Raw genomic sequence first — 27,314 nt, 5'->3', positions numbered from 1 at the left:
ACCTTGGCTGACACTCCAGTACAGTATTGAAGGAGTGCTGCATTGTCAGAGGTGCCGTCTTTCGGATGAAACGTTAAAACGAGACCACTTCTCTTTCAGGTGGGTGTAAGAGATCCCATGATACTATTTTGAAGAAAAGCAGGGGAGTTATCCTGGCATGCTGGCCATTATTTATCCCACAATCAACATTACAAAATATTATCTGCTCATTATCACATTGCAGTTTGTGGGAATTGCTGTATGCAAATTAGTTGCCATGTTTTCTACATTACAATGGTGACTACACTTCAAAAGTACTTCATTGGCTGTAAAGCAGTTTAGGCCATGGTTAGTCATGAAAAGTGCTATATAAAATGCCAGTCTTTCTTATTCATTAATATCTGCTTAACCACTTGCCTTCTTGTGCCTAGTGCTGTTTTTTTTGTTTTTAAGAACGTTGCTGTACTTGCAGCAGTGTTAATTTGGTAGTGCCCACTGCTATATGAATTTATTGATTTGGTTGTGACTGTATTCTTAATAAATTATAAATCCATTGGTGCTTGCCTCGCTCTGCTCTGGTGTTCAATGACCTTTTGCTTATTTTGTTGGTGGCTGGTGATGCTTATGGTTTATGCTTTCTGTAGATTTAGTTTTCCTGTTGCAATGTTGTTACAAAAGGTTTTATTTTTGCACTAAAATCTTTAACTTCTGTGTGTTTTTTAAAAAATGAAAAAGGATTTTCAATTGACTTGGACACCTGCAAATAGCTGGAAGTTTTGGATGTTGACTTTGTACGCAATATAGGAGAAGCAAGCAGTTTTAAGGAAACAGCAAGGGGTTTTGACCTCCTTTGAGTCGTGACCAAAGTGATTCCTGACAACGCAGCCAGCCACTGACATCATCAGGCTGCGCCAAGGTGTGCACTTGCGCAGATGGGCTCCTGCTCTCTGCACATGCGCTGCGTTCCGACTTGCCAGGACTGGTTAGCGCATGCGCCAATGACGTCATCATGTGACGTGTGCATCTTCGGGCAACGCGCCTGGCCAGCCTCTGCACGTGTGCTTTACGCGTACAGCATTGCAACGCTAACATAGTCACCCATGCGTCGAGCTCCGCACCCCCCCTCGCTGCTCTCACCGGCCGCTCCGCACCCCCCCTCGCTGCTCTCTCTGGCCGCTCCGCTCCCCCCCCTCGCTGCTCTCGCCGGTCGCTCCGCTCCCCTACCCCCCTCGCTGCTCTCACCGGCCGCTCCGCACCCCCCCCTCGCTGCTCTCCCTGGCCGCTCCGCTCCCCCCCTCGCTGCTCTCGCTGGCCACTCCGCTCCCCTCCCCCCCCCCTCGCTGCTCTCACCGGCCGCTCCACTCCCCCGGCCCGCTCGCTCGCCCCCCTCCCCGGCCCGCTCTGCTCCCCCCCTCCCCCCTTTCACTGGCCCGCTCCGCTCCCTCCCGGGCCCGGCCTGCTCCGCTCCCCCGCTCCGCTGCGCTGCCCCCCCCCCCCCCCGCCATCCCGCTCTGCTCCCCCCCCCCCCCGTCCCCGGCCTGCTCCGCTGCCCCCCACCCCGCTGTCCCGCTCGCTCGCTTTCCCCCTCCCGCCATTGTGTGCTGCCATGTGTTTAGGTCAGGTTGCCTTCGTGTGATTATTTGAGTAGCGCCATCTTTAGTGCTGGCAGCTGCCTGAAGTCGCAGACTGTGACTTTTTAGTGGCACATGCTGCATTTGCGCATGTGCCACTACAGCACCACCTAGTGGTAGCATTGTCAGCAAACGCAGCCTTGAGTGACAGAGGAGGGACTGTGTCTGGACATGTGACCATGTACAGGAAGGTTTTTTTCACTTTGGACTTTTAAAAACCAGTGAGTTGGACAAAGAGCAGGCACTTGAAATTTGGCTGTGACTTGCCTGGAGAGAGAGAAAAGACCCAGAAAAGAAGTTACTCCTCTCTGTAGAGGAAGACTGCTTCTCAGAGAAGAAACCACTGTGTGTCAGAGGTAGCAGATTCTTATTGCCTTCTGTGTTTTGGGAGATGCTGAAATCTGAATAAAGCTTCTGCTAGACTGCTGCTTTAAAACCCAAGCAGATCTGCTGCTACACACTTGCTGAAATACCTATGTGAAGCCTGCTGCAGACAAATTGACTTGAACGGTTATCCATCACAGACTGTTCATCAACCTCTCTTGGAGAGACTTTGAGTGGCATCTGACTATTTGACTCTGGGGCACTTCACCGTATTGAAAACATCCTGCCAGAATGTGATAAACTCAATCATTTTATTTTTTCCTTTTTATTCCTAAGCAACAGCTGCAAACCAAAAAATCCTATTCCCCGGTTAACTGGTTTTTGAATGTATGTGTGTGTGCATGAGGGCTAGGTAAATACGGAGTTTTAAAACATCTTTTCATATATAGATTTATCTCATTATTGTTTAAGACTTATTATTTCTTTTCTAATAAATAGTTAATGTTGTTCAAAGAAACCTGGTTTGGTGTGCTTTATTCTGGGGACAAATAGTGTTTAATTTGGCTATTCTTTGGTAGGTGAGAAACTTTCTTGATATGCTGTGACCTGTGAAGTAGTGGGACTGAATTAACAGTGCATTACTCCTGCCTTGGTCATAACAATGTATAGTATTTTGTTTTTTTTTAAACATTATGTTGCAATTTAAATTTTCCAGTTTATTCCATTAATTTTTAATCTCCATGTTCTATTAGCACATTCTGTTGTATACTGTATTACTGGGACTGGTATCTCATTCTTTGAGAATGTAAAGATAACTTTTCAAAGCTATATTGATCTTGACTCCTTGTGTGATGGTATGAAAGATCAATTAGAAATAAATTTTAAAACTTTTTTTTTTACAATGTATGCTATTTGACATTTCTTTATTTTTCTATATGGTGCAAGTAGTGTACTCCAGCTGATTTTTTTTCCAGGTTTTTTTCGGGTCTTTTTTTCATGTTTGTACTTGCTGCTGTTCAATCTTCAATCCGTTAACACCCTATTTGTACTAATGCTTTGTCTTTCAACACACCATTAACATATTGTTTGCCTTTGCTCCATGACCTTCTGGTCAGCTATGTGGCCTTGTCCAATCTACAACTTCTCCTTTGTTATCTCTTGCCCCACCCCCGCCTCACTTGCTTATAACCTGTGACATTTCTAATATTTGTCAGTTCCGAAGAAGGGTCACTGATCCGAAACGTTAACTCTGCTTCTCTTTCCACAGATGCTGCCAGACCTGCTGAGTGGTTGCAGTATTTCTTGTATTTACTCCAGCTGATGTTGTGCATTTATTTTTCAACTGACAACCAGCAGTCAAAATTTGAGTGTTTTATTTGGGTCATCCACTGTGGTAGTTAAATAGTCATGCCTTCATGTTTGGAGACAGTGGAATCTTCTTTAACTATGATGAATTAAATACATTTTTGTAAACTTTGTTTGAGCTCATCAATATGAGAAATTTCTGCCTGAGAGAATGAAGCTCTTCTACTTTAGCACCCATCATCATCATTGAGCATTCCTGTATTTATAGCTCTCTTCAAATGCTGAGTAAAACTTTCAACAATGTGCCTTAATGTAAACTTTAGAAGGGCATCCCTATTGCAAGAGTGTGATGTTTTAAAATTTCCATAGTCTATGTGTGAGATTGCCAATCTTGCTTGATGGGAGTTCTCTAAATTTATTTTGTATAAAACCCTTGTAGCCATCTCACCAGTTTGGGCTAGTATTAAACCTGGATTCTATCTTGCTTGCTGTAAAGTTAATTCTAATAATTGATCATATTAGTACTAAAAAAGATATTGTGAAGACTTATGAATCAGTTTTGTACCTTCGGTACGAATGCCGAAAATTAATACAGACCTGTTGGTGATCTTCTATCTATATTAAAGCAGATGTATAATTGTATAATGTCAAGATTCTTAGTTGTAGTAAAATAGTCCAAACCTTGGGCATAACTATACTTAATGAAATACCATTAAAATATTGATTCCTTAATTAATACTAAGTGGAATAAATGCTTTACTTTTTACTTGTGTTTCCCCAATTTCAGAGTTCTGCACTGAGTGGCCAGCAGCACTCGATAATGATGAAAAGTGTGAGCATCACTTCCCAATCGAAATTAAGACAACTGATTATGTTGCAGCAGGACCCTCTCTTCGTAATCCCAAGGCTAGAGTGGTCACCTTGACAGTAAGTGATGAATTGCTAAATGGAAAAAAGCCACAGTATACAAGACTATTTTAATTCATCTATCCAGCTTGATTTTAAAAACGTTTTTCATGACTGGTCAATCTGAAAGTGGGCCAACTAAATTTTCTTAAGAGAATTTTAGAACTTTAGCGAGCTCCTTCGGTGATATCAATTTGGCTGCTTCATCAGTAAAATGGATGCTTTCTGGGTTATTAGTTCCTGCCCCACTACTATCAGTTCATGAAATTAACTTGCTCATGTAATTTTCCTACCCAGGAGACCAGACTGGAGATGTTTCAGCCTAAGGAACACATCAGTGCTGTGAAACTGGTTGTTACTGGAAAAGGTGGCTGAAATGAGTCTGCTTCATTTTTATTCCCCTCCCTTCCCTGTAGCCCTGTGGGCAGACATCTGCACTTAATGTGCTGACTTCCCACATTCTAGAGCTGGAGTTGTAAATGCAATGTGTGGAAGAGGAGAAGAAATCTTATCCAGTCTAGAAAAATGCAGCAACACTTTTACAATATTTTTTTGTGGAAATAAAGTGCTGAAGATCAAACAAATAATTGAAACCTGCAAAATATAAGTAAGGTGGTCTATGTTCCATCGATATAAAAATAGATGAGAAACTTGATAGAACTGATCTCGCAAAAAAGTTCTGCAAGATTCCACCATATACTAGACAAGTTAGGAAGAACCGCATTAAATATATCAATGAGTGGCTAAAAAAGGTGGTGTAGAAAGGAGATTTTCAGGTTCCTAGGACATTGACAACTATGACACTAGGGCGGGGGGCGATGGCGGTGGAAAGCTGTATCAAACAATACTGATCCCTTTGCAGACAGACTAAATAAGATAATTTGGAAGGATTTAAACTAATAAGGAAACAGGGAGCTGTCCAAGAAAGGAAGAAAATCGAGTTTTGAAGGTAAGAAGGAAACAGAAACTTACTATTGAAGTGCAGAGCAGGGGCTGATAAAGCAACAGTTTAAGTATCAACACCAATAAGCTAGGTAAGTGTATGGAGAATAAAATGAGGAACTTGGAGGCCCTTGGGACGAATTTGCCTTTATATGTGTTCTGATCCCTGTGGAGATCACAAACCAAAAGAATCCAATCCACCGACTGACCCCAGTTTAGCTGGAACAAAATGAACAAGATTTCACTTTTATAAATTTTACTTCAACACTCAAACCAAAACCTATCAAAATTAAACATGAGCTAACAGTTAAATTATGGGTTTATATATATATATATATATATGTATAGAGATTACATGTTAATTATCAGATGCAACAAAGATAGTTCTCACAAGTCTTTTGGGCAGTCCTCTCGTAAAAATAGCATCAGTTATGGCCACAAAGTCCTTCAGATCGTTGAACGTTTCAAGTAGATCTCCAGATCCTGCTCCAAGATGGAAATGCCAATTTCAATTGAATAGCAGTTCCCCTGCAAACCTGAATTCCACCAATACTGTCTGCACCAAAACTGTGAGCCCTTCTGGAACTTCCATAGTTTTGCTCACAACAGTCTTGATGGTGTAGCTCCACTGATGTCACCTTAAGTAACTTTCCAAGTCACCAAAAGCAGCTGCAGCAGCTTGTATTTGCCAACAGCCAGCTCTCAGAAAAATGGGTACAAATTACAGCAACTAGTCTCTTCAAAACAAGCATACCTTGCTGCTTGCTTCAACACACTGCAGTCTATAATTTTGTAAGTTGAAACCTGAGCTTCAATCACGTCTCTAATCACACTTTTGATCATAGGACTGTTTTGTCACGCGCACAAGAAGTGCAACAATACAAAATTATGGACAAAATCTGAAGTTATAAGAACTGATAGGTCTATCTTTTAAAAAGTGAGCTATTATCCAAAATGACCACTGAAGGAAAAGGAAATTGGCCTTTGTATATTCCAAATGTCTGATAGGACAAAGGAAAATCTTCAAAGCTAAGAGGTGTCAATTGCACCCATCCTAAAATAGTCAAGAATTGAATGGGTTCTGCTGAAACAAAGAAGTTGTGAAGTAGCCACATCCTGGGCTATTGTGCGATCACCGTGGGGGATAGACCAAAGCATCTCCTACCCGGAGGCGATTTGTAACACAGCTTTACCTTAAAAAGCAGCCGAGAGGGAGAGGGCGAGGCATCCCAGAAAGCAGCATCCAAGAAGCTTGGTTCCGGCAAATCAGAAGGCAATCAGTTCAGCAACAACAAGGGGCAAGAGGAAATCCCAGATGCCTCGCACAGGCTAAAAAAACAATTGATCACCCACTATTACCCTAGAAATAAGAACTATCAATGTGCCAGAACCGGAATGGTTAAAGCCATGTATTATGGAAGCAATAGTTAAGGGATGAAAGCTTAAACAGACAGGGAAACTTACAACCAGCAGTAACAGAAATTTACATACTATAAGCTTCACCAACAACCATATGCTTATGGAGATTAACATTCCCAAAGTAGTACAGCCTAATACTGGAGAAACTACAACCCCATTTGACATCACATAACCAGAAGAAATGCAGTGTTTTAATGATAGCTCATGCAAAGGAATGATGATGTAAAAAAAAAAAATTAAACTTGAACATGAAATGGCTGTTATAAGTAATGCTAGCTGTAGCAGTTGTAAGATTGAGGAATGAATGAAATGCAAGTGCGGTAGTGTGACTCTATATCTTTCTTTCCAAACCCCCTACAAACAAACAACATAAAAATGAAATCCAAGGAATTTCATTTTCTTTTCCCTTTTGGAGGAGGGTTAGGCGCACAAGAAGTGTGATGATACAAAAATTATGGACAAAATCTGCAGAGTTATAAAAATTGTCAGTCTTTTAAAAAAAAAATGGGCCTATTAAAAAGTGAACAGTGCTCCAAAATGGCCACCGAAGGGGAATGGACTTGTCCTTTGTATATTCTAGCTGTCTATTAGGGGCAAAGGAAAATCTTCAAAGCTAAGAGGTGTCAATTGCACCAATCTACACCCATCCTAAAGTATTCCAGAATTGTATGGGTTCTTCTGAAACAAAGAAGGTGTGAAGTAGCTACATCCTGGGCCATTGTGCGATCATCATGAGGGAGAGACCAAAGCACCTCCTACCCAGGGGCGATTTGTAACACAACTTTACCTTAAAAAGCAGCCTAGAGAGAGCGAGACACCCCAGAAAGCAGCATCCAAGAAGCTTGGTTCTAGCAAACCAGAAGGCAAGAGGCCCTGCTGTAGAATTCTATATCTACACCTATACAGCAGTGCATTAAAAGTGATCCATGACTTCAACTGACCTTTCAACCAAGAGAAAAATCTACAATCAGCTGAGGCCTGTCACCAACGAGAACATGACTTCCAAGAGAATTCAAAAGGTTACCGTGACGCCCCCCGCCACCCCACCTGAAACCTACCCCTCACTTATAGTCGCTTACCGCTTTTTTCCTGTCGATCTGTCTCTTGTGTGTATTTGTGTGCGAGTGAATGCATGAGTGGATGCAGTTGCGACAATTTCGGGGTAAGGCTTATTGATCAATAACTAATTGATTTTCTGTTTTAAACCTACAAGAAAACCTGTTGCTGTCTGTTTATTAGACAAATAAAACACCAAGGGGTTAAACCCATATAACAAAACACACTTGCTGCAGTCAGGTAGGAGTTGAACAGTGGAAACCACCCAAACCTCACCCAGTTTTAACTGGTCTTAATCAGTTCTGTCTTCTCCAGAACTCTGAAGCTTTCAGTTTCCTTTTCCAGTAAATGACTGTCTCAGAAAATATACAGGCTTTGAATCCAAAGTCAGTGCACCTAGAAGCACATTCAATAGGTCAACTGTTCAGATAGCAGACTGCACACACAAACTCCATCACATATGGCACTTTTAAATGCAGAAAAATGTCCTGAAGCCCATCAGAGGTGTGATCAAAAATCGGCGGCTCATCCAAAGAGGGGGACGTTATTTATTTTAAGGAGCATTTTAAAGGAGCACAGAGATAGAGAGGTAGAGAGATTTAAGGAAGGAATTCCAGTGTATGGAGCCAAGGCGAATGAAGACACGGCCACCAATGGTGGGACCAAGGGAAGGAAGTATTGCACAAAAAGTTGGAGTCAGGAATGGAGAATTATGTTGGGGACGTGATAGCACTGGCGAAAGTTGCAGATACAGAAAGCGGTGAAGCCATGGAGCGATTTAAACGCAAGTATGGGAATTTTAAATTTGAGGCATTGGAGGGCAGGAAGCCAATGTATGTCAGTGTGACTGGGTGATTGGCCAGATTTTGCACAGTTATGGGGTCAGTTTTCCCCATGGTAAAATCATGCACAGTCATGGGGTCAGTTATGACACTGATGACGAGGCACCCTGAAAGAGGGGATAATGAAACACCTAGATAGATATGGGGCTAAATTTTACCAGCCCCCCGACGTTGGGGGTCGTGGTGGGAGGACCCGGAAAATACCTCCGGGAGCGTCCAGCCACAAGCCTTGACTCCGGGAATGCACCGCCCCATTTTACCAGAGGCATTGAGGCCTCGGGGCGGCCCCCTGCCGCTCAGCGACGGTACCTTAATTTCAATATTAAAATCTATGATGATTACCTACATGTCTACAACGGCCGTCCACGCCAGCATTCCAGCCGGTTGCCAGATGTCCCACGCCTTCTGATCTCTGAACAACACTGCCGGGACGGGGGAGGAGTGAAGTTTTCAGGGTTGGTGGAAGCAGGGAAAGCTCCTATTGGTTGCGGGGATGATGGGAAGGGGTTGAGAGTCAAAGGTAATGAAGTTTGGGGGGGGAAGTTCAAGACCCAATAAAATGTTTTTTTGGGGGTGGGGGAAATTTGCATGTTTATTGCTCATTGGGGATGTGGGCGAGGGAATTGAGAATGAGAATAAATGTTTATCTTTATTTTTCTGCATTCTGTCACTTGAAAAATTTTAATGAATCCGAAGGGCCTGCAGCCCTTTAAAAATTGTGCCTGCGCGGTGGCACCACACGCCGTTGCTGGGGACAGAGCGCCCGTCCCCACTACGTCATTGGGAGCGGTGGTTCCGCCCCCTCCATGTTAATGAGCCGCCGCGCAAAATATCGCGGTGGTTCTGCGACAGGCGGTCCGCAGGGGTGAACTGCCATCTCACTGGTGCGCTAGTACAATGCAGCCCATGGTGTGGTAAGAAGGAGTCACCTGCAGTCCTTTGAGGAATTAACTGACCTGAAATTGTGTTTGTGATTTCATAGAGGGTTTTAGTAACTTGCTGATAGCAATTAGTCCAGAAGGAACAGAAAAAGAGTAAAACTTTGAAAATAGACATAATACTGATTAAACCAAAGAAAGCAAGGTTGTTTGTGAATCGAACTGCTTCAGCATACTAGGTCACCTTGTGGGGTGCCACAGGAATCATTCTTGGGTCATTGTGTGGCACAACACTGGGAGAATCCACTAAAAAGAGCAGCTTCCTAAACAGAGTGACAGTGAGAATTTGTTGAGAGTGAGAATTAGGTACAGAAGGGAAGAAGGTGCTAAGTCCTTTAAGCTAAGGCGGAACAGTAAATAAGTGCCAATGACATGGGTAGAAAGAGCGATGAGGCCCTGCAGCCAGATTTTAGGGAGCTAGGAAAAAGTCTAGTCAACCGGACTTCAAAGTTAAAAATCTCTGGATTATGCCCAGTGCCACACGCTAGTGAGTATAGAAATAAGAGGATAGAGCTGATTAATGTGTAGCTGGAGAGATGGTGCAGGAGGGAGGGCTTTATATTCTTGGGGCATTGGGAGGTGGGACCTATTCAGGCCAGGCAAGTTGCAACAAAGGTAGAACCAATGTGCTCATGGGGTGGGAAGGTTTAAACTAACTTGGCAGGGGGATTGGAACCAGGATGTAGCATTAGAAAGGAGATGCAAAGTGCACAGAGGATTAAGAGTGACAGATAGCACTAAAGAAAGAAATGTTAAGTTATCAGGTGGGGTCAGACTAAGAGGGAGTGGAATAATCTGTAAATTAGGTTTATGGTGCATGTATGTAAAAGGCATTGCTGGATCTGGTTCTGAAGAGAGATGGGTCAAGTGGATCAAGTGTTAGTCGGAGAAGATTTAAGGGAGAGTGATCATGTATCATAAGATTTAGCCTAGCTATGGCAAAGGAAAATGAGCAATCTAGAGTAAACATGGTTAATTGAAGGAGAGCCAATATAGGTCGGGTGAGAACAGATCTGCCCCAGGTAATTTGGGAGGCGGTGGCATAGTGGTATTGTCACTGGATTAGTAACGCAGAGACCCAGGGTATTGCTCTGGGGACATGGGTTCGAATTCCACCACGGCAGAAGGTGGAATTTGAATTCAATTAATAAATCTGGAATTAAAAGCTAGTCTAATGATGGCCGTGAAACCATTGTCGATTGTGGTAAAAACCCATCTGGTTCTCTAATGTCCTTTAGGGAAGGAAATCTGCTGTCCTTCCCTGGTCTGGCCGACACATGACACCAGACACACAGCAATGTGGTTGACTCTTACATGCCCTCTGAAATGGCCTAGCAAGCCATTCAGTTGTATCAAACGGCTACCAAGTCCTTTATCTTGACACTCTGGCCGATATTACTATTTTTCTTGTTTCTCATTTACGTGCACTTCTGTCACAGTTGTTCACAGTCCCTGAACATCCTGGTCCCTTGAATTCTACGCTTCCTGACAGTGCTGAGGTTCTGGATAATTAACTCTCATGGGCACCATTCCTACTGCAACATCCTCCCCCCTGCCCCCCCCCCCCCCCCCATGAACAATTTTACACACGGGAGGCTCTTTGTTAAAAAACCAAAAGAGATTTAAACTTCAAGTCAATGTGCATACCTCTCAGTGTTCTGGTCAGTTCATAAGTAACACATTTAACTACTTGGTGAGGGTTTGTATCTTTGGCTGAATTAAACAGCTGAAAATCATTATTACAGTTGGAGCAGGCAGGTTTATCGCAACATAAATTTAAACCATGCCAGGAATGCTGCAATATTGGGCTTTAAGTGTCCAACAATCATCCAGCATCGACCTAGGCACCGAAAATGATAAACCTAGCCCTGTCGACCCTGCAAAGTCCTCCTTCCGAACATCTTGGGGCTTCTGCCAAAGTTGGGAGAACTGTCTCACAGACGAGTCAAACAACAGCCTGATATAGTCATACTCACGGAATCATACATTACAATGTCACAGACACTGCAGTCGCCAACCCGGTTATGTTCTGTCCCACCGGCAGGACAGATCCAGCTGAGGTGGCGGCACAGTGGTATACAGTTGGGAGGGAGTTGCCCTGGGAGTGCACAACATTGACTCCAGACCCCATGAAGTCTCATGACGTCAGGTCAAACATGGACAAGGAAACCTCCTGCTGATTACCACCTACCGACCCCCCCCCCCCCCCCCCCCCGAGCTGATGAATCAGTACTCCTCCATGTTGAACACCACTTGGAGGAAGCACTGAGCGTGGCAAGGGCACCACCGCTACTAACCGAGCTGGCCTAGTCCTAAAGGACACAGCTGCTAGACTGGGTCTGCGGCAGGTGGAGAGGGAACCAACAAGAGGGAAAACATACTTGACGTCGTCCTCACCAATCTGCCTGCTGCAGATGCATCTGTCCATGACAGTATTGGTAGGAGTAACCACCGCACAGTCCTTGTGGAGACAAAGTCCCGTCTTCACATTGAGGATACCCTCCATCATGTTGTGTGGCACTACCACCGTGCCAAATGGGATATTTTTCGAACAGATCTAGCAACACAAAACTGGGCATCCATGAGACTGTGGGCCATCAGCAGCAGCAGAATTGTACTCGACCACAATCTGTAACCTCATGGCCCGGCATATATCCCACTCTACCATTGCCGTCAGGCCGGGAAATCAACCCTGGTTTGGTGATGAGTGCAGGAGGGTATGCCAGGAGCAGCATCAGGCATAACTCAAAATGAGGTGTCCACCTGGTGAATCTACAATCAGGACTACTTGTGTGCTAAACAGCGAAAGCAGCATGCGATAGACAGAGCTAAGTGATCCCACAACAAACGGATCAGATCTAAGCTCTGCTGTCGTGCCACATCCAGTCGTGGATGGTGGTGGACAATTAAACAATGCACTGGAGGAGATGGCGCCACAAAAATTCCCATCCTCAATGATGGAGGAGTCCACATCAGTGCAAAAGATAAGGCTGAAGCATTTGCAACAATCTTTAGCCAGAAGTGCTGAGTAAATGATCCATCTCAGCCTCCTCCTGAAGTCTCCAGCATCATAGATGCTAGTCTTCAGCAAATTCAATTCACTTCATGTGATATCAAGAAACGACTGAAGGCACTGAATACTATAAAGGCTATGGGCCTTGACAACATTCTGGCAATAGTACTGAAGACCTGTGCTCAGAACTAGCCAACTCCCCCAGCCAAGCTGATCCAGTACAGCTACAACACTGGAATCTACCTGGCAATGTGGAAAATTGCCCAGGTATGTGTGTACACAAAAAGCAGGACAAATCCAACCTGGCCAATTCCCACGCCATCAGTCTACTCTCGATCAGCAGTAAAGAGATGGAAGGAGTTGTCGACAGTGCTCTCATGCGGCACTTACTCAGCAATAACCTGTTCAGTGATGCTCAGTTTGGGTTCTGCCAGGGCCACTCAGCTCCTCACCTCATTTCAGCCTTGGTTCAAACATGGACAAAAGAGCTGAACTCAAGAGGTGAGATGAGAGTAACTACCCTTGACGTCAAGGCAGCATTTGACCGAGTATGGCATCAAGGAGCCCTAGCAAAACTGGAGTCAATGGGAATCAGGGGGAAAACTCTCTGCTGGTTGGAGTCATACCGAGCGCAAAGGAAGATCGTTGTGGTTGTTGGAGGTCAATCATCTGAGCTTCAGGACATCACTGCAGGAGTTCCTTAGGGTAGTGTCCTGGGCCCAACCATCTTCAGCTGCTTCATCAATGACCTTCCCTCCATCAAAAGGTCAGAAGTGGGGATGTTAGCTGATGATTGCACAATGTTCAGTACCATTCGTGACTCCTCAGATACTGACACAGTCCATGTAGAAATGCAGTAAGACCTGGACAATATCCAGGCGTGGGCTGATAAGTGGCAAGCAACATTCGCGCCACATAGACTGCAGCAGTTCAAGAAGGCAGCTTACTACCACCTTCTCGAGGGCAATTAGGGATGGGCAATAAATGCTGGCCTAGCCTGCAGCGCCCACATCCCTTGAACGAATAAAAAAAAACACTGTAGTGGAACAATGCCTTTAAAGAAGAAATGGTTCAGATACAATTGAGGTACTTTCCCATGAGGGGGGCAGATAAGGCAACAAAAGCCAGAGTTCCCTTGATGATGAAAGCGATAGAGAGTAAGATGAAGCAGAAAAAGGGTGTGGATGACAGATGTCAGGTTGACAATACAAGTGAGAACCAGGCTGAACATAGAAAGTTCAGAGGGGAAATGGGAAAGGAAATATGGGCAGCAAAGAGAGTATGAGAAGAGACTGGTAGCTAATATAAAAGATAATCCAAAAATCTTCTGTCAGTATATTAATAGTAAAAAGGTAGTAAGAAGAGTTGTGGTGCCATTTAGTGACCAAAAAGGGAATCTACGCATAAAGGTAGACGGCATGGCTGAGGTACTAAATGAGTACCTTGCATCTGTCTTTACCAAGGAAGAAGATGCTGCCAAAGCTACAGTGAAAGAGGAGGTAATTGAGATACTGGAAGGGCTAAAAAATGAAGAGGCAATATTAGAAAGGTTGGCTATACTTAAAGTTGATAAGTCACCAGGACTGGATGAGAAGTAAGGGTGGAAAGTGCAGAGATGCTTCATAATCTTCCTGTCCTCCTTAGACACAGGCATGATGCCAGAGGACTGGGGAATTGAAAATGTTAAACCCCTGTTCAAAAAGGGTGTAAGGATAAAGCCAGCAGCAATAGGCCATTCAGTTTAACCTCGGTGGTGGGAAAGCTTTTAGAATCAATAATAAGACACACAATTAACAGTCACTTGGACACATGTGGATTAATTGAGGAAAGCCAGCATGGATTTGTTAAAGGCAAATCATATTTAACTAACTTGGTTTAGTTTTTTGATGAGGTAACAGAGTTGATGAAAGTAATGAAGCTGATGTATACCTGGACTTCCAAAAGGCGTTTGATGAAGTGCTACATAATCGGCATGTCAGCAAAGTTGAAGCCATGGAATAAAAGGGACAGTGAGTGGCATGGATACAAAGTTGGCTGAGTGACAGAAACAGCAGTGGTGAACAATTATCTTCCTCCAGTCTGAAAAATACATAGTGGGGTTCTCCAGGAGTTGGTAATTGGATCGGTGCTTTTCTTGATCTATATTAATGACTTAGACATGGGTGTTCAGGGCACGATTTCAAAATTTGCATATGACACAAAACTTGGAAATATTTTGAACTGTGAGGAGGGTAACGATGGACTGGTGGAATGGGCAGATACATGGCGGATAAAATTTCATGAAGAGAAAGAGGCAATATAAAATAAAGGGCACAATTCTAAAGGGGCTGCAGGAACAGAAAGACCTGGTGTGATATGTGCTCAAATCATTGATGAAGTGTTTGAAAAGGTACGTGGGATCCTGGACTTCATAAATAGAGGCATAGAGTGCAAAAGCAAGGAAGTTATAATGAACCTTTATAAAACTATAGTTTGGCCTCAACTGGAGTATTGTGTCCAATTCTGAGCACCACACTTTAGGAAGAATGTGATGGCTTTAGAGAGGGTGCAGAGAAACTTAATGAGAATGATTCCAGAGATGAGGGACTAGGTTGAGAGCAGTTTTGATAGAGGTGTTCAAAATCATAAGGGGGTCTAAGACGGAGTCGATAGAGAGATTGTTCCCATTGCCAGAGGCTCGAGAACCAGAGGACACCAATTTAAGGTGATTGGCAGAAGAACCAACAGCAGCATCTATACAGCGAGTGATTAGGATCTGGAATGCACTGCCTGAGTGTGTGGTGGCTTTTAAAAGGGAAAGGCCTACTTCTGCTCCTTGTTCGTATGTATGTATCGGATAAGCACCTGAAGAGAGAAAATTTACAGGTCTATGAAGTAAGGGCAGGAGAATGGGACTAGCTGAGTTGCTCATGCAGAGAGCCAGCATGGACAGCGCAGGCTGAATGGCCGCCTCTTTTGCTGTAACCATTCTATGATTCAAAGTAAATTATACTGGAGGAAATGGAAAAAGTGGCATCGTAATCAAAACTGAGAGGAGTGGTAAATTACTAATTTATTTAACATCAAGCTAAATCCATTTATTTAATGAATCCAGACCTCAAGTGATCAGTTAGTTCAAGAATTGAATTGCAGATAACAAATAATGAAGACATGGCAAAATTTTGGGGTTTTAATATGTGGGGTTTTGTCCCAGGCTGCCACATCTGCAATAAATGTCTCTGCCTCGAGACACTCCGGCTCAGTTGTTGACCTGCAGTCCAAGCTAGAGACATTCTGACACATAATGGAGGAGGAATTACTGGATGGTTTACTCCAGAGTACAGTTACATATCAGAGGAGAACACAGGCCCAAGAAGGGGGCAAGTGTTACTGTCGGACAGCCAGGTAAGGACAGTAGGACAGCTAATGAAGAAGGTCCAGCAGACATGGCCCCTTTCCAATAGGTTCAAAGTACTGTACTAATGAGGATAAGTAGAAAGACTGGGAAGGACATACAGAATGCTGACCGAGGCACTGTGGCACAAGAGGTGCAGAATAGAATGGTTGTAGTTATAGGGGATTCTAGAATTAGGTAGGTAGATTGTGAAAAATACTATCAGCATCAAAGGGTGTGTTGCCTGCCTGGTGCCAGGGTACAGGACATCTCGAAACAGCTGGAGATGGAGGATCTAGTTGTTATGCTCAATGTCAGAATCAACCCAGGGAAGATTAGGGAAGAGACCCTGCTAAGGCATTCTCCAAGGTTTGGAGCTAATTTGAAAAGCAGGACTTTACAGGTATTAATCTCTTGCTCAAACCATGTGCAAATTGGCATAGTGACAAAAAAAAATGAGGGAAGTCAACATGTGGCTAAAGGAGTGGTGTGCGAAAGAGGGATTCCATTTCACGGGTTACTAGTGGCAGTACTGAGACAGGAAGGAGCTGTACTGTTGGGATGGGCTGCAACTGAACTGGGATGGGAGCCAGGCGCTAGCAGAAAGAATAACTAGGGCTGTAAATAAGACTTTAATAACATGGGGTGGGGGGCGGCGGGAGGGAACTGCTAGAAATTACAAAAAATCATCTGGCAATAAAAGAGTTGGGAAAAGAGCGCAGGACAAACTAAAGGAAGGAATAAGGATAACATGAATGGCCAGATATCGATGCTATATGTTCATAAAGGTAAAATAATGATGAAAAACAAAGAGAGGAATAATAAAACAGTTTAAACTGTTGCTACTGCAATGTATGTAGTATTCAAAACAAAATAGATGAACTAGAGGCAATCATTTGTAAAGAAGATCTGGATCTCCCTCAAAGAACTCCAATAAGTTGGTTAAACATGATTTCCCTTTAGGAAAACCATGTTGACTCTGCCTGATTACCTTGAATTTTTCTAAATACCCTGCTATAACATCTTTAATAATAGCTTCTAACATTTTCCCTAAGACAGATGTTAAGCTAACTGGTCTGTAGTTTCCTGCTTTCTGTCTCCCTCCCTTTTTGAATAAAGGAGTTAACAGCAGCTGATAAGTCTGTACAAGCCCCTGTCAGCCAAACCTGGGTACTCTGTAATACTTTTTCTTAGTTTTTCTTTAGGTCATCCTTGGTGATACTTCTCTTGGCCAGATATTATAGCTCTCGATTCAAACTTGGCAAGACTTGGTGTACCTAGCTCTAGCCATTAGCGGTAACTAGATGCCATCTGAAAAATCTTTTTGTCCTCCTAGTGCAGTCTTATAGCACCCATAGTTCTTGGAAGTAACACATTCTTTTTTCCCAGAGTTCTGCCAGACTGTCGAATTCAATTTTTAGGACAACTGGTGAGACCACACCTGGGGTTCTGCGTACAGTTTTGGTCTCCTTACCTAAGGAAGTATATACTTGCCTTGGGAGTGCAACGTGCATTCACTAAACTGATTCCTGGATTGAGGGGATTGTCCAATCAGGAGAAATTGTGTAGACTAGGCCTATATTCTCTGGAGTTTGGAAGAATGAAAGGTCATCTCATTGAAACATTAAATTCTTAATATGTGTACGATTGCATTGCTCATAGGAAATTCAAGGATAGCAACCACCTTCTGCGCCCAGCAGAAGCATTGTTTACTCCCTCACCATTGTCCTGTAGAGTCTGTTCCCTCCCTGCCACAAGATTTCCCGCCCCCCCTCATTTTCTTCTTTCTTTCTTCTCTCCCCATTTCCTACTTAAGTATTGGCAGGAGTTCATTCTTTGGAGACAAACCCCTATACATATCATTCTTTACATGAAGAAAGAAGCAGAATCCTAACCATGCAGTAGCTTTTGGACATTGTAATATTTGATATTGGAAGTAGACTACTGAGCATCTGGAGTTTGTTTTACATCAATGTCTGAACTTGGTGAATTCATGGATTGTAACTTATGAAGATGGGGCAACTGAAATCCAGAATGTTACTACACTTTCCATCAGCAGCGAGGGGGAGATTTTTATGTCCTGTTCCTCGTTTTATGTCCAAATTCACATTTAAAGACACTTCTTTCTCATGCCAGTCATGGGAAGTTAAATATATTTTGTGTTACAGTGATATACATGCTACAATGACTATCCTAAAATGTATTGATAAAATTGAGTTGAGGCTCCGTAACAACAACTTGTATTTATAACAACCACCTTTGCAATGTAACCTTCAGTAACTTTTATAATGGTTGTATTGCTTTAGCATGGGGTTTAAAAATACTGTTTAATACATTGTTGGATAGTGGGAAGGTTCTTACCAGACGGTTAAATCAGGGAATTATATCATTCGATCACTTGTAAGAAAGATTGCTCATCATCTAGGATACGAATTGCATATTTGTATAATTCTGTTAGTACAATATTTTGGTGAAAATTGTATACATTTTCTTTTTGTATTTTGAAGATTAGACTTTTGAATCTGAATTTGGATGACCATGCCAAGAAGAAACTCATTAAACTTGTAGGAAATCGATACAGCAAAGATACAGATATACTTACCATTACGACAGACAGGTACAGTAACATGAAACAGATGTCCGTTATAAGAGCAATTAATGTCACCAAGCACATAATCACTGTCTTCATTACAAAGCAATAAACCCAAGTATCTAAAGGTGAAACCACAAAGTCCTGCAGTTTTTTCCTCCATAGTAATATAAATGTGTGATATTATAGAGTTAAATACATTGCAGTTATTCATTGCTTTATAGAAACACTTATTATCTTTGTACCTTTTCTGTATCCTGTGTCAGCCTCTGGATTATCAAGCAAGTTTAACTCTGTATTATGAGTCATGAAAGAGAAGAAAAATTATTATTCCAATTTATCTTCTTTGACCTCTGCATGGCATTCAACACTGTTGCCATCTCTGTCCTCCTCACTTGCCTTTCCTGTGTGGTTCATCCTTGGTCCACCCTTGCTTGGTTCCATTGCTGTCTGTCCCAATTTAACCAGAACATCTCATATACTGTTTTCTTCTCTTGGTCATCTTTGCAATGCCACAAGATTCCGTACTTGGCTTCTTCACTTTATTTATTTATTTACTACTTTATTTAAATATCATCTGTGATGACATTATCCAAGCATCCGCCTGGTGATATCCAACTCTGCTCTCCTACCATCCTCAATTCTGTGACCATTGTTGTGCTGTCCAATTTTTTGAATGTCATCAAGCCATGGATGAATCATAGCTCTCTTCACCTTAATCTTAGCAAACCATCCCATTTGGTTCACTCTTGGCCCTGACTCCAACCACTTTCTGACTACTTATTCAGGTTAAATCCAAGAATGTGTATTTTTAGTGTCTTATTCAATCTGGAAACTCCATTTCCTATCCATCATCAAAACTGCTTACTTCCACTTCTAATATCCCCTGCCACAAACTTAATCCAGCCTCCACTATCACTGAAACATTTATCCTATGCTTTTGTTACCTCAAGGCTCAACTTCACCGAAGCCTTTCTTACTTACTTCTTGAGCTGCACACCTCATAAGGTATAACTTGCCAAATCTTGCCTGCTGTCCCACATTAAGTCCAGCTAACCCATCTTTTCTGTTCTCTCCAACTGTTCCCATCTCCCAACACACTGAATTTTAAATCTTCATCTTCAGTTACAAATTCCTCCATGTCTTCACTTCTTAACCCACTGCCCCCACCCCCAGCATTGGAAATCTGTCAAACCATGTCCTCTTTCAAATGTTTTGACCGCACTCTCTGGCACTCCCTAAACAACATTTACCATCAAAATCTATTGCTTCAACCATGCTTTTTCTCATTTCGTAACTCTCCTGTTACTGCTTATTGTTTATTTCTCATTTAGGCACCTTGAGACAATTACAACTGCTATGAAAATGCAAGTTATTGTTGAAGGTTAGAAGCAAATACAAAATAAATAAAGAAATCAAATTAGGAGAGGAATAATTTTAATGTAAGAACTCAAACCAAGGGAAGACAAAAATGAAAAGTAAACCCACAGAAATAAGGAAGAAGTGGAGAAAATATTCAGAATATTGAATTTTAACCAAAAAGAGAACCCATCTTTACTTGACAAGCTTTGCTTGGTTGGGCTGCTTACTGAGGAACTATATGCAACATATTTCAGTAGGCTTCAATATCTTTATTTTTGGATAAAAGAATCTTGTGGTTGAAAAGAGTAACTTAAATTGTTTTAAAGCTTCTTTAATACTGTATGTGGGTTACAAATATTGAATTTTTTCTTTCAGATGTCCACTGCGGCGACAGAATTATGATTATGCCATGTATTTGCTCACTGTTTTGTACCATGAATCATGGGTAAGTTGAACTTATTTTGGAGAAGTGATCAACATTCATGATTTTTTAAAATTAATTTCATGGGATGTGGGCATCGCTGGCCAGGCCAACATTTATTGCCCATCCCTAATTGCCCATGAGAAGGTGGTGGTGAGCTGTCTTTTTGAACTGCTGCAGTCCATGTGGGGTAGGTACACTCACAATGCTGTTAGGAAGGGATTCCAGGATTTTGACCCAACGACAGTGAATGAACAGCGATATAGTTCCAAGTCAGGATGGTGTGTGGCTTGGAGGGGAACCTGCAGGTAGTGGTGAACTAATAATTTCTTTCAGTTTCCTTTTGGAAAATTGTAGGAAATACTTGTGTATAATTTTTATCTTGCAATATTAGCTTAACTATTTAAAAGAATGTTACTCTATATCTGGCTTGTAATATACTAGTGCTAGAACAGCTTGATGCTAAGTACCAAATGTTCCAGGGTTAGCAAACACTTGGAATTGCAGGCAGATCTTTTTCCCCCCCCTCTCAAGATGTGCTTCTAAGTTCATTGTCACTACACTTTCAAACTGCATTGCATGAAAACTGTAATCTTTTATTACTGATAAGAAAAGCCATTACGCTGGTGGCAGGTGGAAACTTTCAATGCTAACCGACTACAAATGGTGAAAGATTAGGAGATGACTTGTTTATTAACCGTAGACAAACCCTTCATTCTTCTGACTATAATGTTACTTAGATGGGGAGATCAGGTCATCTGATATTTTCATGTTGTGTGTGTTGTATTCTGAATACACAGAAAAGCCTTTGGTGAAATGGCTACCTGTCACCTTTCAGATCTAATATCAATAGTTAATGGAGGTGCCAATCAGTTCTAATTGTGCTTGATTTTGTGAAACATTAATGAGCACTGTGACATATTTGATTTTCCATGGTGAATACAATCTCTTTCCAGTAGCTTAAAGATGAGTTGAAACATATTGTTACAGGAGCTGCACCTGTCTGATGTTACGCTTTTGTGAGCATGAGTACTGTTAAATAATTGCACAATTTAGACATTAGTTATTGTAGTAAGCTGTGCAGTAAGAATCAGTACAGTCATAATCCATGAGTTGATTGCCTAGTTAACAAAATACCAACATGCTGTAGTGAATGTATCTTTACTGTGTGATGAAAAAGTGCAATATGAGAACATAGCCCACATGGTGTTCCATAGGAGAATAGATTGCTTTGTTATACTCCATACACTGGCAATAATCAATATTCGTATTCTCAAATGTAAAGGCTAGTTTGAGATACATTAGTAACTACTTTAAGCAAATACTTAAATTACAGAAAACTAAATTGGTTGGTTTTCTCTTGCAAAATATAGGCTTCATTTTAATACCAAATGGTATAAATTTGAATTGGTGCAGGCAATATCTAAAGTTAAAAATAGATGTACTCAATAACATTGCTACATTATTTACTTTTTAAAAATCAGGTTATTTACAGGAAGTAATTTAAAGTGAGACAGTTTTTATTGATTGTGAAGAAGACCTTTATGACTTCAATTATATCAGCTTGTACATTCAAGAAAGGAGAGATGTATAACTCAGCTGGTCTTCCGTTTCCTATTTTGCTGTGTTACTATATGTGCCAAGCCCAATAGAAGTCCATAAGGAATAATTTCTCTCTTAAAGCTTTTATCATGGGCTTATGATTAGATTAGATTAGAGATACAGCACTGAAACAGGCCCTTCGGCCCACCGAGTCTGTGCCGAACATCAACCACCCATTTATACTAATCCTACACTAATCCCATATTCCTACCAAACATCCCCACCTGTCCCTATATTTCCCTACCACCTACCTATACTAGTGACAATTTATAATGGCCAATTTACCTATCAACCTGCAAGTCTTTTGGCTTGTGGGAGGAAACCGGAGCACACGGAGAAAACCCACGCAGACACAGGGAGAACTTGCAAACTCCACACAGGCAGTACCCGGAATCGAACCCGGGTCCCTGAAGCTGTGAGGCTGCGGTGCTAACCTCTGCGTCACTGTGCAGTTCAGTATCTGTCTGGGAAATTTGCTAAGACTTTGGAACTTTCCTTGCTTTGGAACAGTTTAATGGTGAAAGATTGCAATTTTACTTGTGTTTATATAACCCTGTAATAAACAATTTGTAGTTTTGCCTGAAGTATATGCTTGCTGGCATGATGTATTTCTGCTTATTGGAGAGATTAGGAGTATATTGTGGCAAACCATACTATACTTGGTACAAAACTGTGAGTAAAATGGTAGATTGTCAGCCCTAAGATGAGCATTCACTATGCATCTTCAAAGTTTTGATTCATAAGTGCTGAGTCCCTAATGGAAGTTGTCTTGTGAGCATGAGTAACAAGTTTTGGCAGATGGAAGGAATTGTACCAGTACCAATAAATACAGATTCTTGTATCCTTTTCATGCTCTCTGGGAAGGATGAAATGAGACAGTGTGAAATTGCTCAGATCTCTAATTTCAGCATAAAGGTCATGTGAGTCTGAAGCACAGGTTGCTGCTTTTTATTTTTGCCAGCCTTTTCTGCGAAATACACAACTGAGGAATGTCACCGCATTAATGTGCTGAAAACACTGTCTGTATTGGTATAGGCGTCGGTGCTTTAAATGGTAACTTGAGATTCTAAGTTAAAGGTTGCATTTCATCTTGGCCAAATGTAGGTAACTTTGTATTAGACCCCCTTTTTAAAAAAAAGTGACATTTCTGTTGAATTATTTTGGATTATTTTAAAGACCTTACTCTACATTTATGGGACTTTTATTAAAATTGTTATTGAGGGAAATAATATATAAAAAGACATTTTGGCAAAGTTGGATAAATCAAAAGGACTTGTACAAGATACAAATTTTGCCCTATAATGCCGTTAGCTTTAAATAATCATAGGAAATGCCCCTATATATTTAATTTAAGATTACTAATTGCAAAAAGAATTTTCACCACGTAATGACAACCTTTTTGCAAATAGCTTGCAGTGGGGTAAATAATGAACTAAGGTTCAGTGAAGCCATTTCATAAAAACATAGGAACATTTAGCTCCTTGAGCCTATACCGCCATTCAGTGAAATATTGGCTGATCTGTGACCTAACTCCATATACCTGCCTTTGCCTCATATTTCTTAAAACCTTTGGATAACAACAATCTATCAATCTCATCTTTAAAATGTAGAGTTGATCCAGCATCAGAAGATCATTGCAACATCATTGCAGAAGAGAGTTCCAGATTTCAACCACCATTTCTCTGTAGAAGTGTTTCCTAATTTCACTCCTGAAAGGTCGGGCTTTACTTTATAGACTGTCACCTAATACTAGACTCCCCAGTCAGGAGAAAAAATAACTAAAAATGACTAAAAATTAAAGTAAAGTGGGGGGCTGTCATGCTCTGAAATTATTGAACTCAATGTTCAGTCCGGCAGGCTGTAGTGTGCCTAATCGGTAGATGAGATGCTGTTCCTCGAGCTTGCGTTGATGTTCACTGGAACACTGCAGCAATCCCAGGACAGAGATGTGAGCATGGAGCAGGGGGGAGTGCTGAAATAGCAACCGGAAGCTCGGGGTCCTGCTTGCGGACTGAACAGAAGTGTTCCGCAAAGCGGTCACCCAGTCTGTGTTTGGTCTCCCCAATGTAGAGGAGACCACATTGTGAGCAGCGAATACAGTATACTACATTGAAAGAAGTACAAGTAAATTGTTGCTTCACTTGAATGGAGTGTTTGGGGCCTGGGATAGTGAGGAGAGAGGAGGTAAATGGGCAGGTATTACACCTCCTGCGATTGCAGGGGAAGGTGCCATGGGAAGGAGACGAGGTGGTGGGGGTAATGGAGGAGTAGACCAGGGTGTCAGGGAGGGAACGATCCCTGATTAGGGATCTGATTAGGAATAGTCAGCATGGCTTTGTGCGTGGGACATCATGTCTCACGAATTTGACTGAGTTTTTTGAGGAGGTGACCAAGGCGATTGACGAGGGCAGGGCAGTGGACGTTGTCTATATGGACTTTAGCAAGGCCTTTGACAAGGTCTTGCATGGTAGGCTGGTCCAGAAGGTTCGAACACATGTGATCCAGGGTGAGCTAGCCAATTGGATACAAAATTGGCTTGGTGATAGGAGGCAGAGGGTGGTAACGGAGGGTTGTTTTTCAGATTGGAGGCCGGTGACCAGTGGTGTGCCGCAGGGATCGGTGCTGGGCCCTCTGTTGTTTGTCATATATATTAATGACTTGGATGAGAATGTAGGGGGCATGATTAGTAAGTTTGCAGGTGACACTAAAATTGGTGGTATAGTGGACAGTGAAGAAGGTTGTCTAAGGTTACAACAGGATTATAGATCAACTGGGAAAGTGGGCAAGGGATTGGCAAATGGAATTTAACACAGACAAGTGTGAAGTGATGCATTTTGGGAAGTTAAACCAGGGCAGGACATATACAATGAATAGCAGGGCCCTGGGGAGTGTTCTTGAGCAGAGAGACCTTGGGGTGCAAGTACATAGTTCCTTGAAAGTGGCAACACAGGTAGACAGGGTGGTGAAGAAGGCGTATGGCATGCTTGCCTTCATCGGCTGAGGCATTGAGTACAAGAGTTGGGATGTCATGTTACAGTTGTACATAACGTTGGTTAGGCTGCACTTGGAGTACTGTGCAGTTCTGGTCGCCGCACTACAGGAAAGATGTGATTAAGCTAGAGAGGGTGCAGAAAAGATTCACAAGGATGTTGCCTGGTTTTGAGGGCTTGAGTTATAAAGAGAGATTGGATAGGCTGGGTCTGTTTTCCCTGGAGCGAAGGAGGATGAGGGGACATGATAGAGGTATATAAAATTATGAGAGGCATAGATAGGGTAGATAGCCAGAGTCTGTTTCCCATGGTAGGGGTGACTGAAACTAGAGGGCGTAGATTTGAGGTGAGAGGGAGGAGGTTTAAAGGGGATCAAAGGGGTACATTTTTCACACAAAGAATAGTGGGAATCTGGAATGAGCTGCCAGAGGAGGTGGTGGAGGCAGGAACAGTAGCAACATTTAAGAGGCATCTGGACAGGTACTTGAATGAGCAAGGCATAGAGGGATATGGAATTAATGCAGGCAGGTGGGATTAGTATAGATAGGCATTATGGTCGGCATGAACGTGGTGGGCCGAAGAGCCTGTTTCTATGCTGGACGACTCTATGACTGCTAAGTATTTGTGAAGTGACTGTCTATTGAGATTTGCTGACAGAAGTTATGTTGCCCCCAAGTGGTTTTGTAAGGTACGTTTCCCAATGCTCCACTTAGACCTTCTCTTTGAAAGATGATGACCCTGTGTCAACCCTTCAGTACAACATCCAAGTAACCATTCTTTACATGTGATTTCAGCAGGTTTTACCCTTTCTTACAAAGAATATACTTGAATTTCCATTATCTTCAAGTTAGATTTTGTTATTTTGGATTTTTTTGTTTGATGAAATTAAAATTTAATTCAAGCATGCATTGGTTATCAATAAAGAAAAAGTGTCCTGGACAACCAAATGTGCAGGAGGTGTTTTTAGCTGGAGCAGCTCGAGCTCTAAGCTATGGCTTAAGGGAGTGCGGGCAGAGAGGAAATGGGTGACCGTCAGGCAGCCAAGGAGGACCTGGCCGGTAGTGCAAGAGTCCCCTGAGTTTATCTCGCTCTCCATCTAGTATTCAGTGTTCAGTTTCTCATGGAATAAAAGGGACGGTAGCAACATGGATACGAAATTGGCTGAGTGACAGGAAACAAAGAGTAGTGGTTAATGGATGTTTATCGGGCTGGAGGAAGGTTTGTAGTGGAGTTCCCCAGGGATCAATGTTGGGACCCTTGTTTTTCCTGATCTATATTAATGACCTAGACCTTGATGTACAGGGCACAGTTATGACGTTTGCAGATGATACAAAACTTGGAAGCATTGTGGACTGTGAGGAGGATAGTGTAGAAGAACTTGAAGAGACATTATAGAGCAAAGGGTACAATTCTAATGGGGGCACAGAAGCAGAGGGACCTAGGTGTATATGTACATAAGTCATTGAAGGTGGCAGGACAGGTTGAGAGAGAAGTTAATAAAGCATACAGTATCCTGGGCTTTATTAATAGGAGCACAGAGTACAAGAGCAAGGAAGTTATGTTGCACTTGTATAAGACACTAGTTCGGCCTCAGCCGGAGTATTGTGTCCAATTCTGGGCGCCGCACTTGAGGAAAGACATGAGGGCATTGGAGAGAGTATAGAAAAGATTCACGAGAATGGTTCCAGGGGTGAGGAATTTCAGTTATGAAGATAGATTGGAGAAGTTAGGACAGTTTTTCTTGGAGAAGAGAAGGCTGAGAGCTGATTTTATCGAGGTATTCAAAATCATGAGGGGTCTGGACAGAGTAGATCGAACGAAACTGTTCCCACTTGTGAAAGGATCGAGAAGGAGAGGGCATGGATTTAAAGAATTTGGTAAGAAAAGCCAAAGTGACATGAGGAAAATCTTTTTCACACAGCGAGTGGTTAAGGTCTGGAATGTGCTGCCTGAGAACGTGGTGGAGGCAGGTTCAATTGAAGCATTCAAAAGGGAATTAGACAGTGATATGAAAAGGAAGAATGTGCAGGGTTATGGGGAGAAGGCAGGAGAATGGAACTGAGGGAGTTGCTCTCTGAGAGCTGGTGCAGACACGATGGGCCGAATGGCCTCCTTCTGCACTGCTTTTTTTTTGAACAGCGGTAGCAGTGAGAGTGCGAGCCAGGGGGCAACTGGGAAGGTAAATTTCAGTATAAAGTACTTACCTAGCGACTCGGCAGCTTCTTTTTGAACAGCGGTAGCAGTGAGAGTGCGAGCCAGGGGGCAGCTGGGAAGGTAAGTTTCAGTATAAAGTACTTACCTAGCGATTCGGCAGCTTCTTTTTGAACAGCGGTAGCAGTGAGAGTGCGAGCCAGGGGGCAGCTGGGAAGGTAAGTTTCAGTATAAAGTACTTACCTAGCGATTCGGCAGCTTCGGCAGGGTGGGGGAAAAAAAACTGAAAAAGTGACGTCACAGGAAAGCTGTGACCTGATTGGCTGGTAGGAAATCTGTACCAAATTTGAAAATAAAACTGATAAAAATTGATTAAAACACTAATTAACTAATTAATAAGTAGAGTAACTAAACCAGAGGGAAGAGATTACTGTATTTAGACAGCATTTAATATTTATTGTAGAAATCTA

At 42.4% G+C, this 27,314-nt stretch overlaps 1 protein-coding gene across 1 annotated transcript in view; it reads left to right on the top strand.

The window, feature by feature from the left end:
• mrps35 (mitochondrial ribosomal protein S35) overlaps positions 1-27,314 on the top strand; it is a 62,134-nt gene that overhangs the window by 11,171 nt on the left and 23,649 nt on the right. Inside the window, exons 5-7 of the mRNA XM_068050616.1 lie at positions 4,027-4,166; positions 18,236-18,345; positions 20,056-20,125. Coding sequence (XP_067906717.1) covers positions 4,027-4,166; positions 18,236-18,345; positions 20,056-20,125 — 320 coding nt within the window. The remainder of the gene's footprint in view (positions 1-4,026; positions 4,167-18,235; positions 18,346-20,055; positions 20,126-27,314) is intronic.

The sequence above is a fragment of the Heterodontus francisci genome, chromosome 18 (genome assembly GCF_036365525.1).
Source record: "Heterodontus francisci isolate sHetFra1 chromosome 18, sHetFra1.hap1, whole genome shotgun sequence".
NCBI lineage: Eukaryota > Metazoa > Chordata > Chondrichthyes > Heterodontiformes > Heterodontidae > Heterodontus > Heterodontus francisci.
This window is presented reverse-complemented; position numbering and strand designations above follow the sequence as displayed.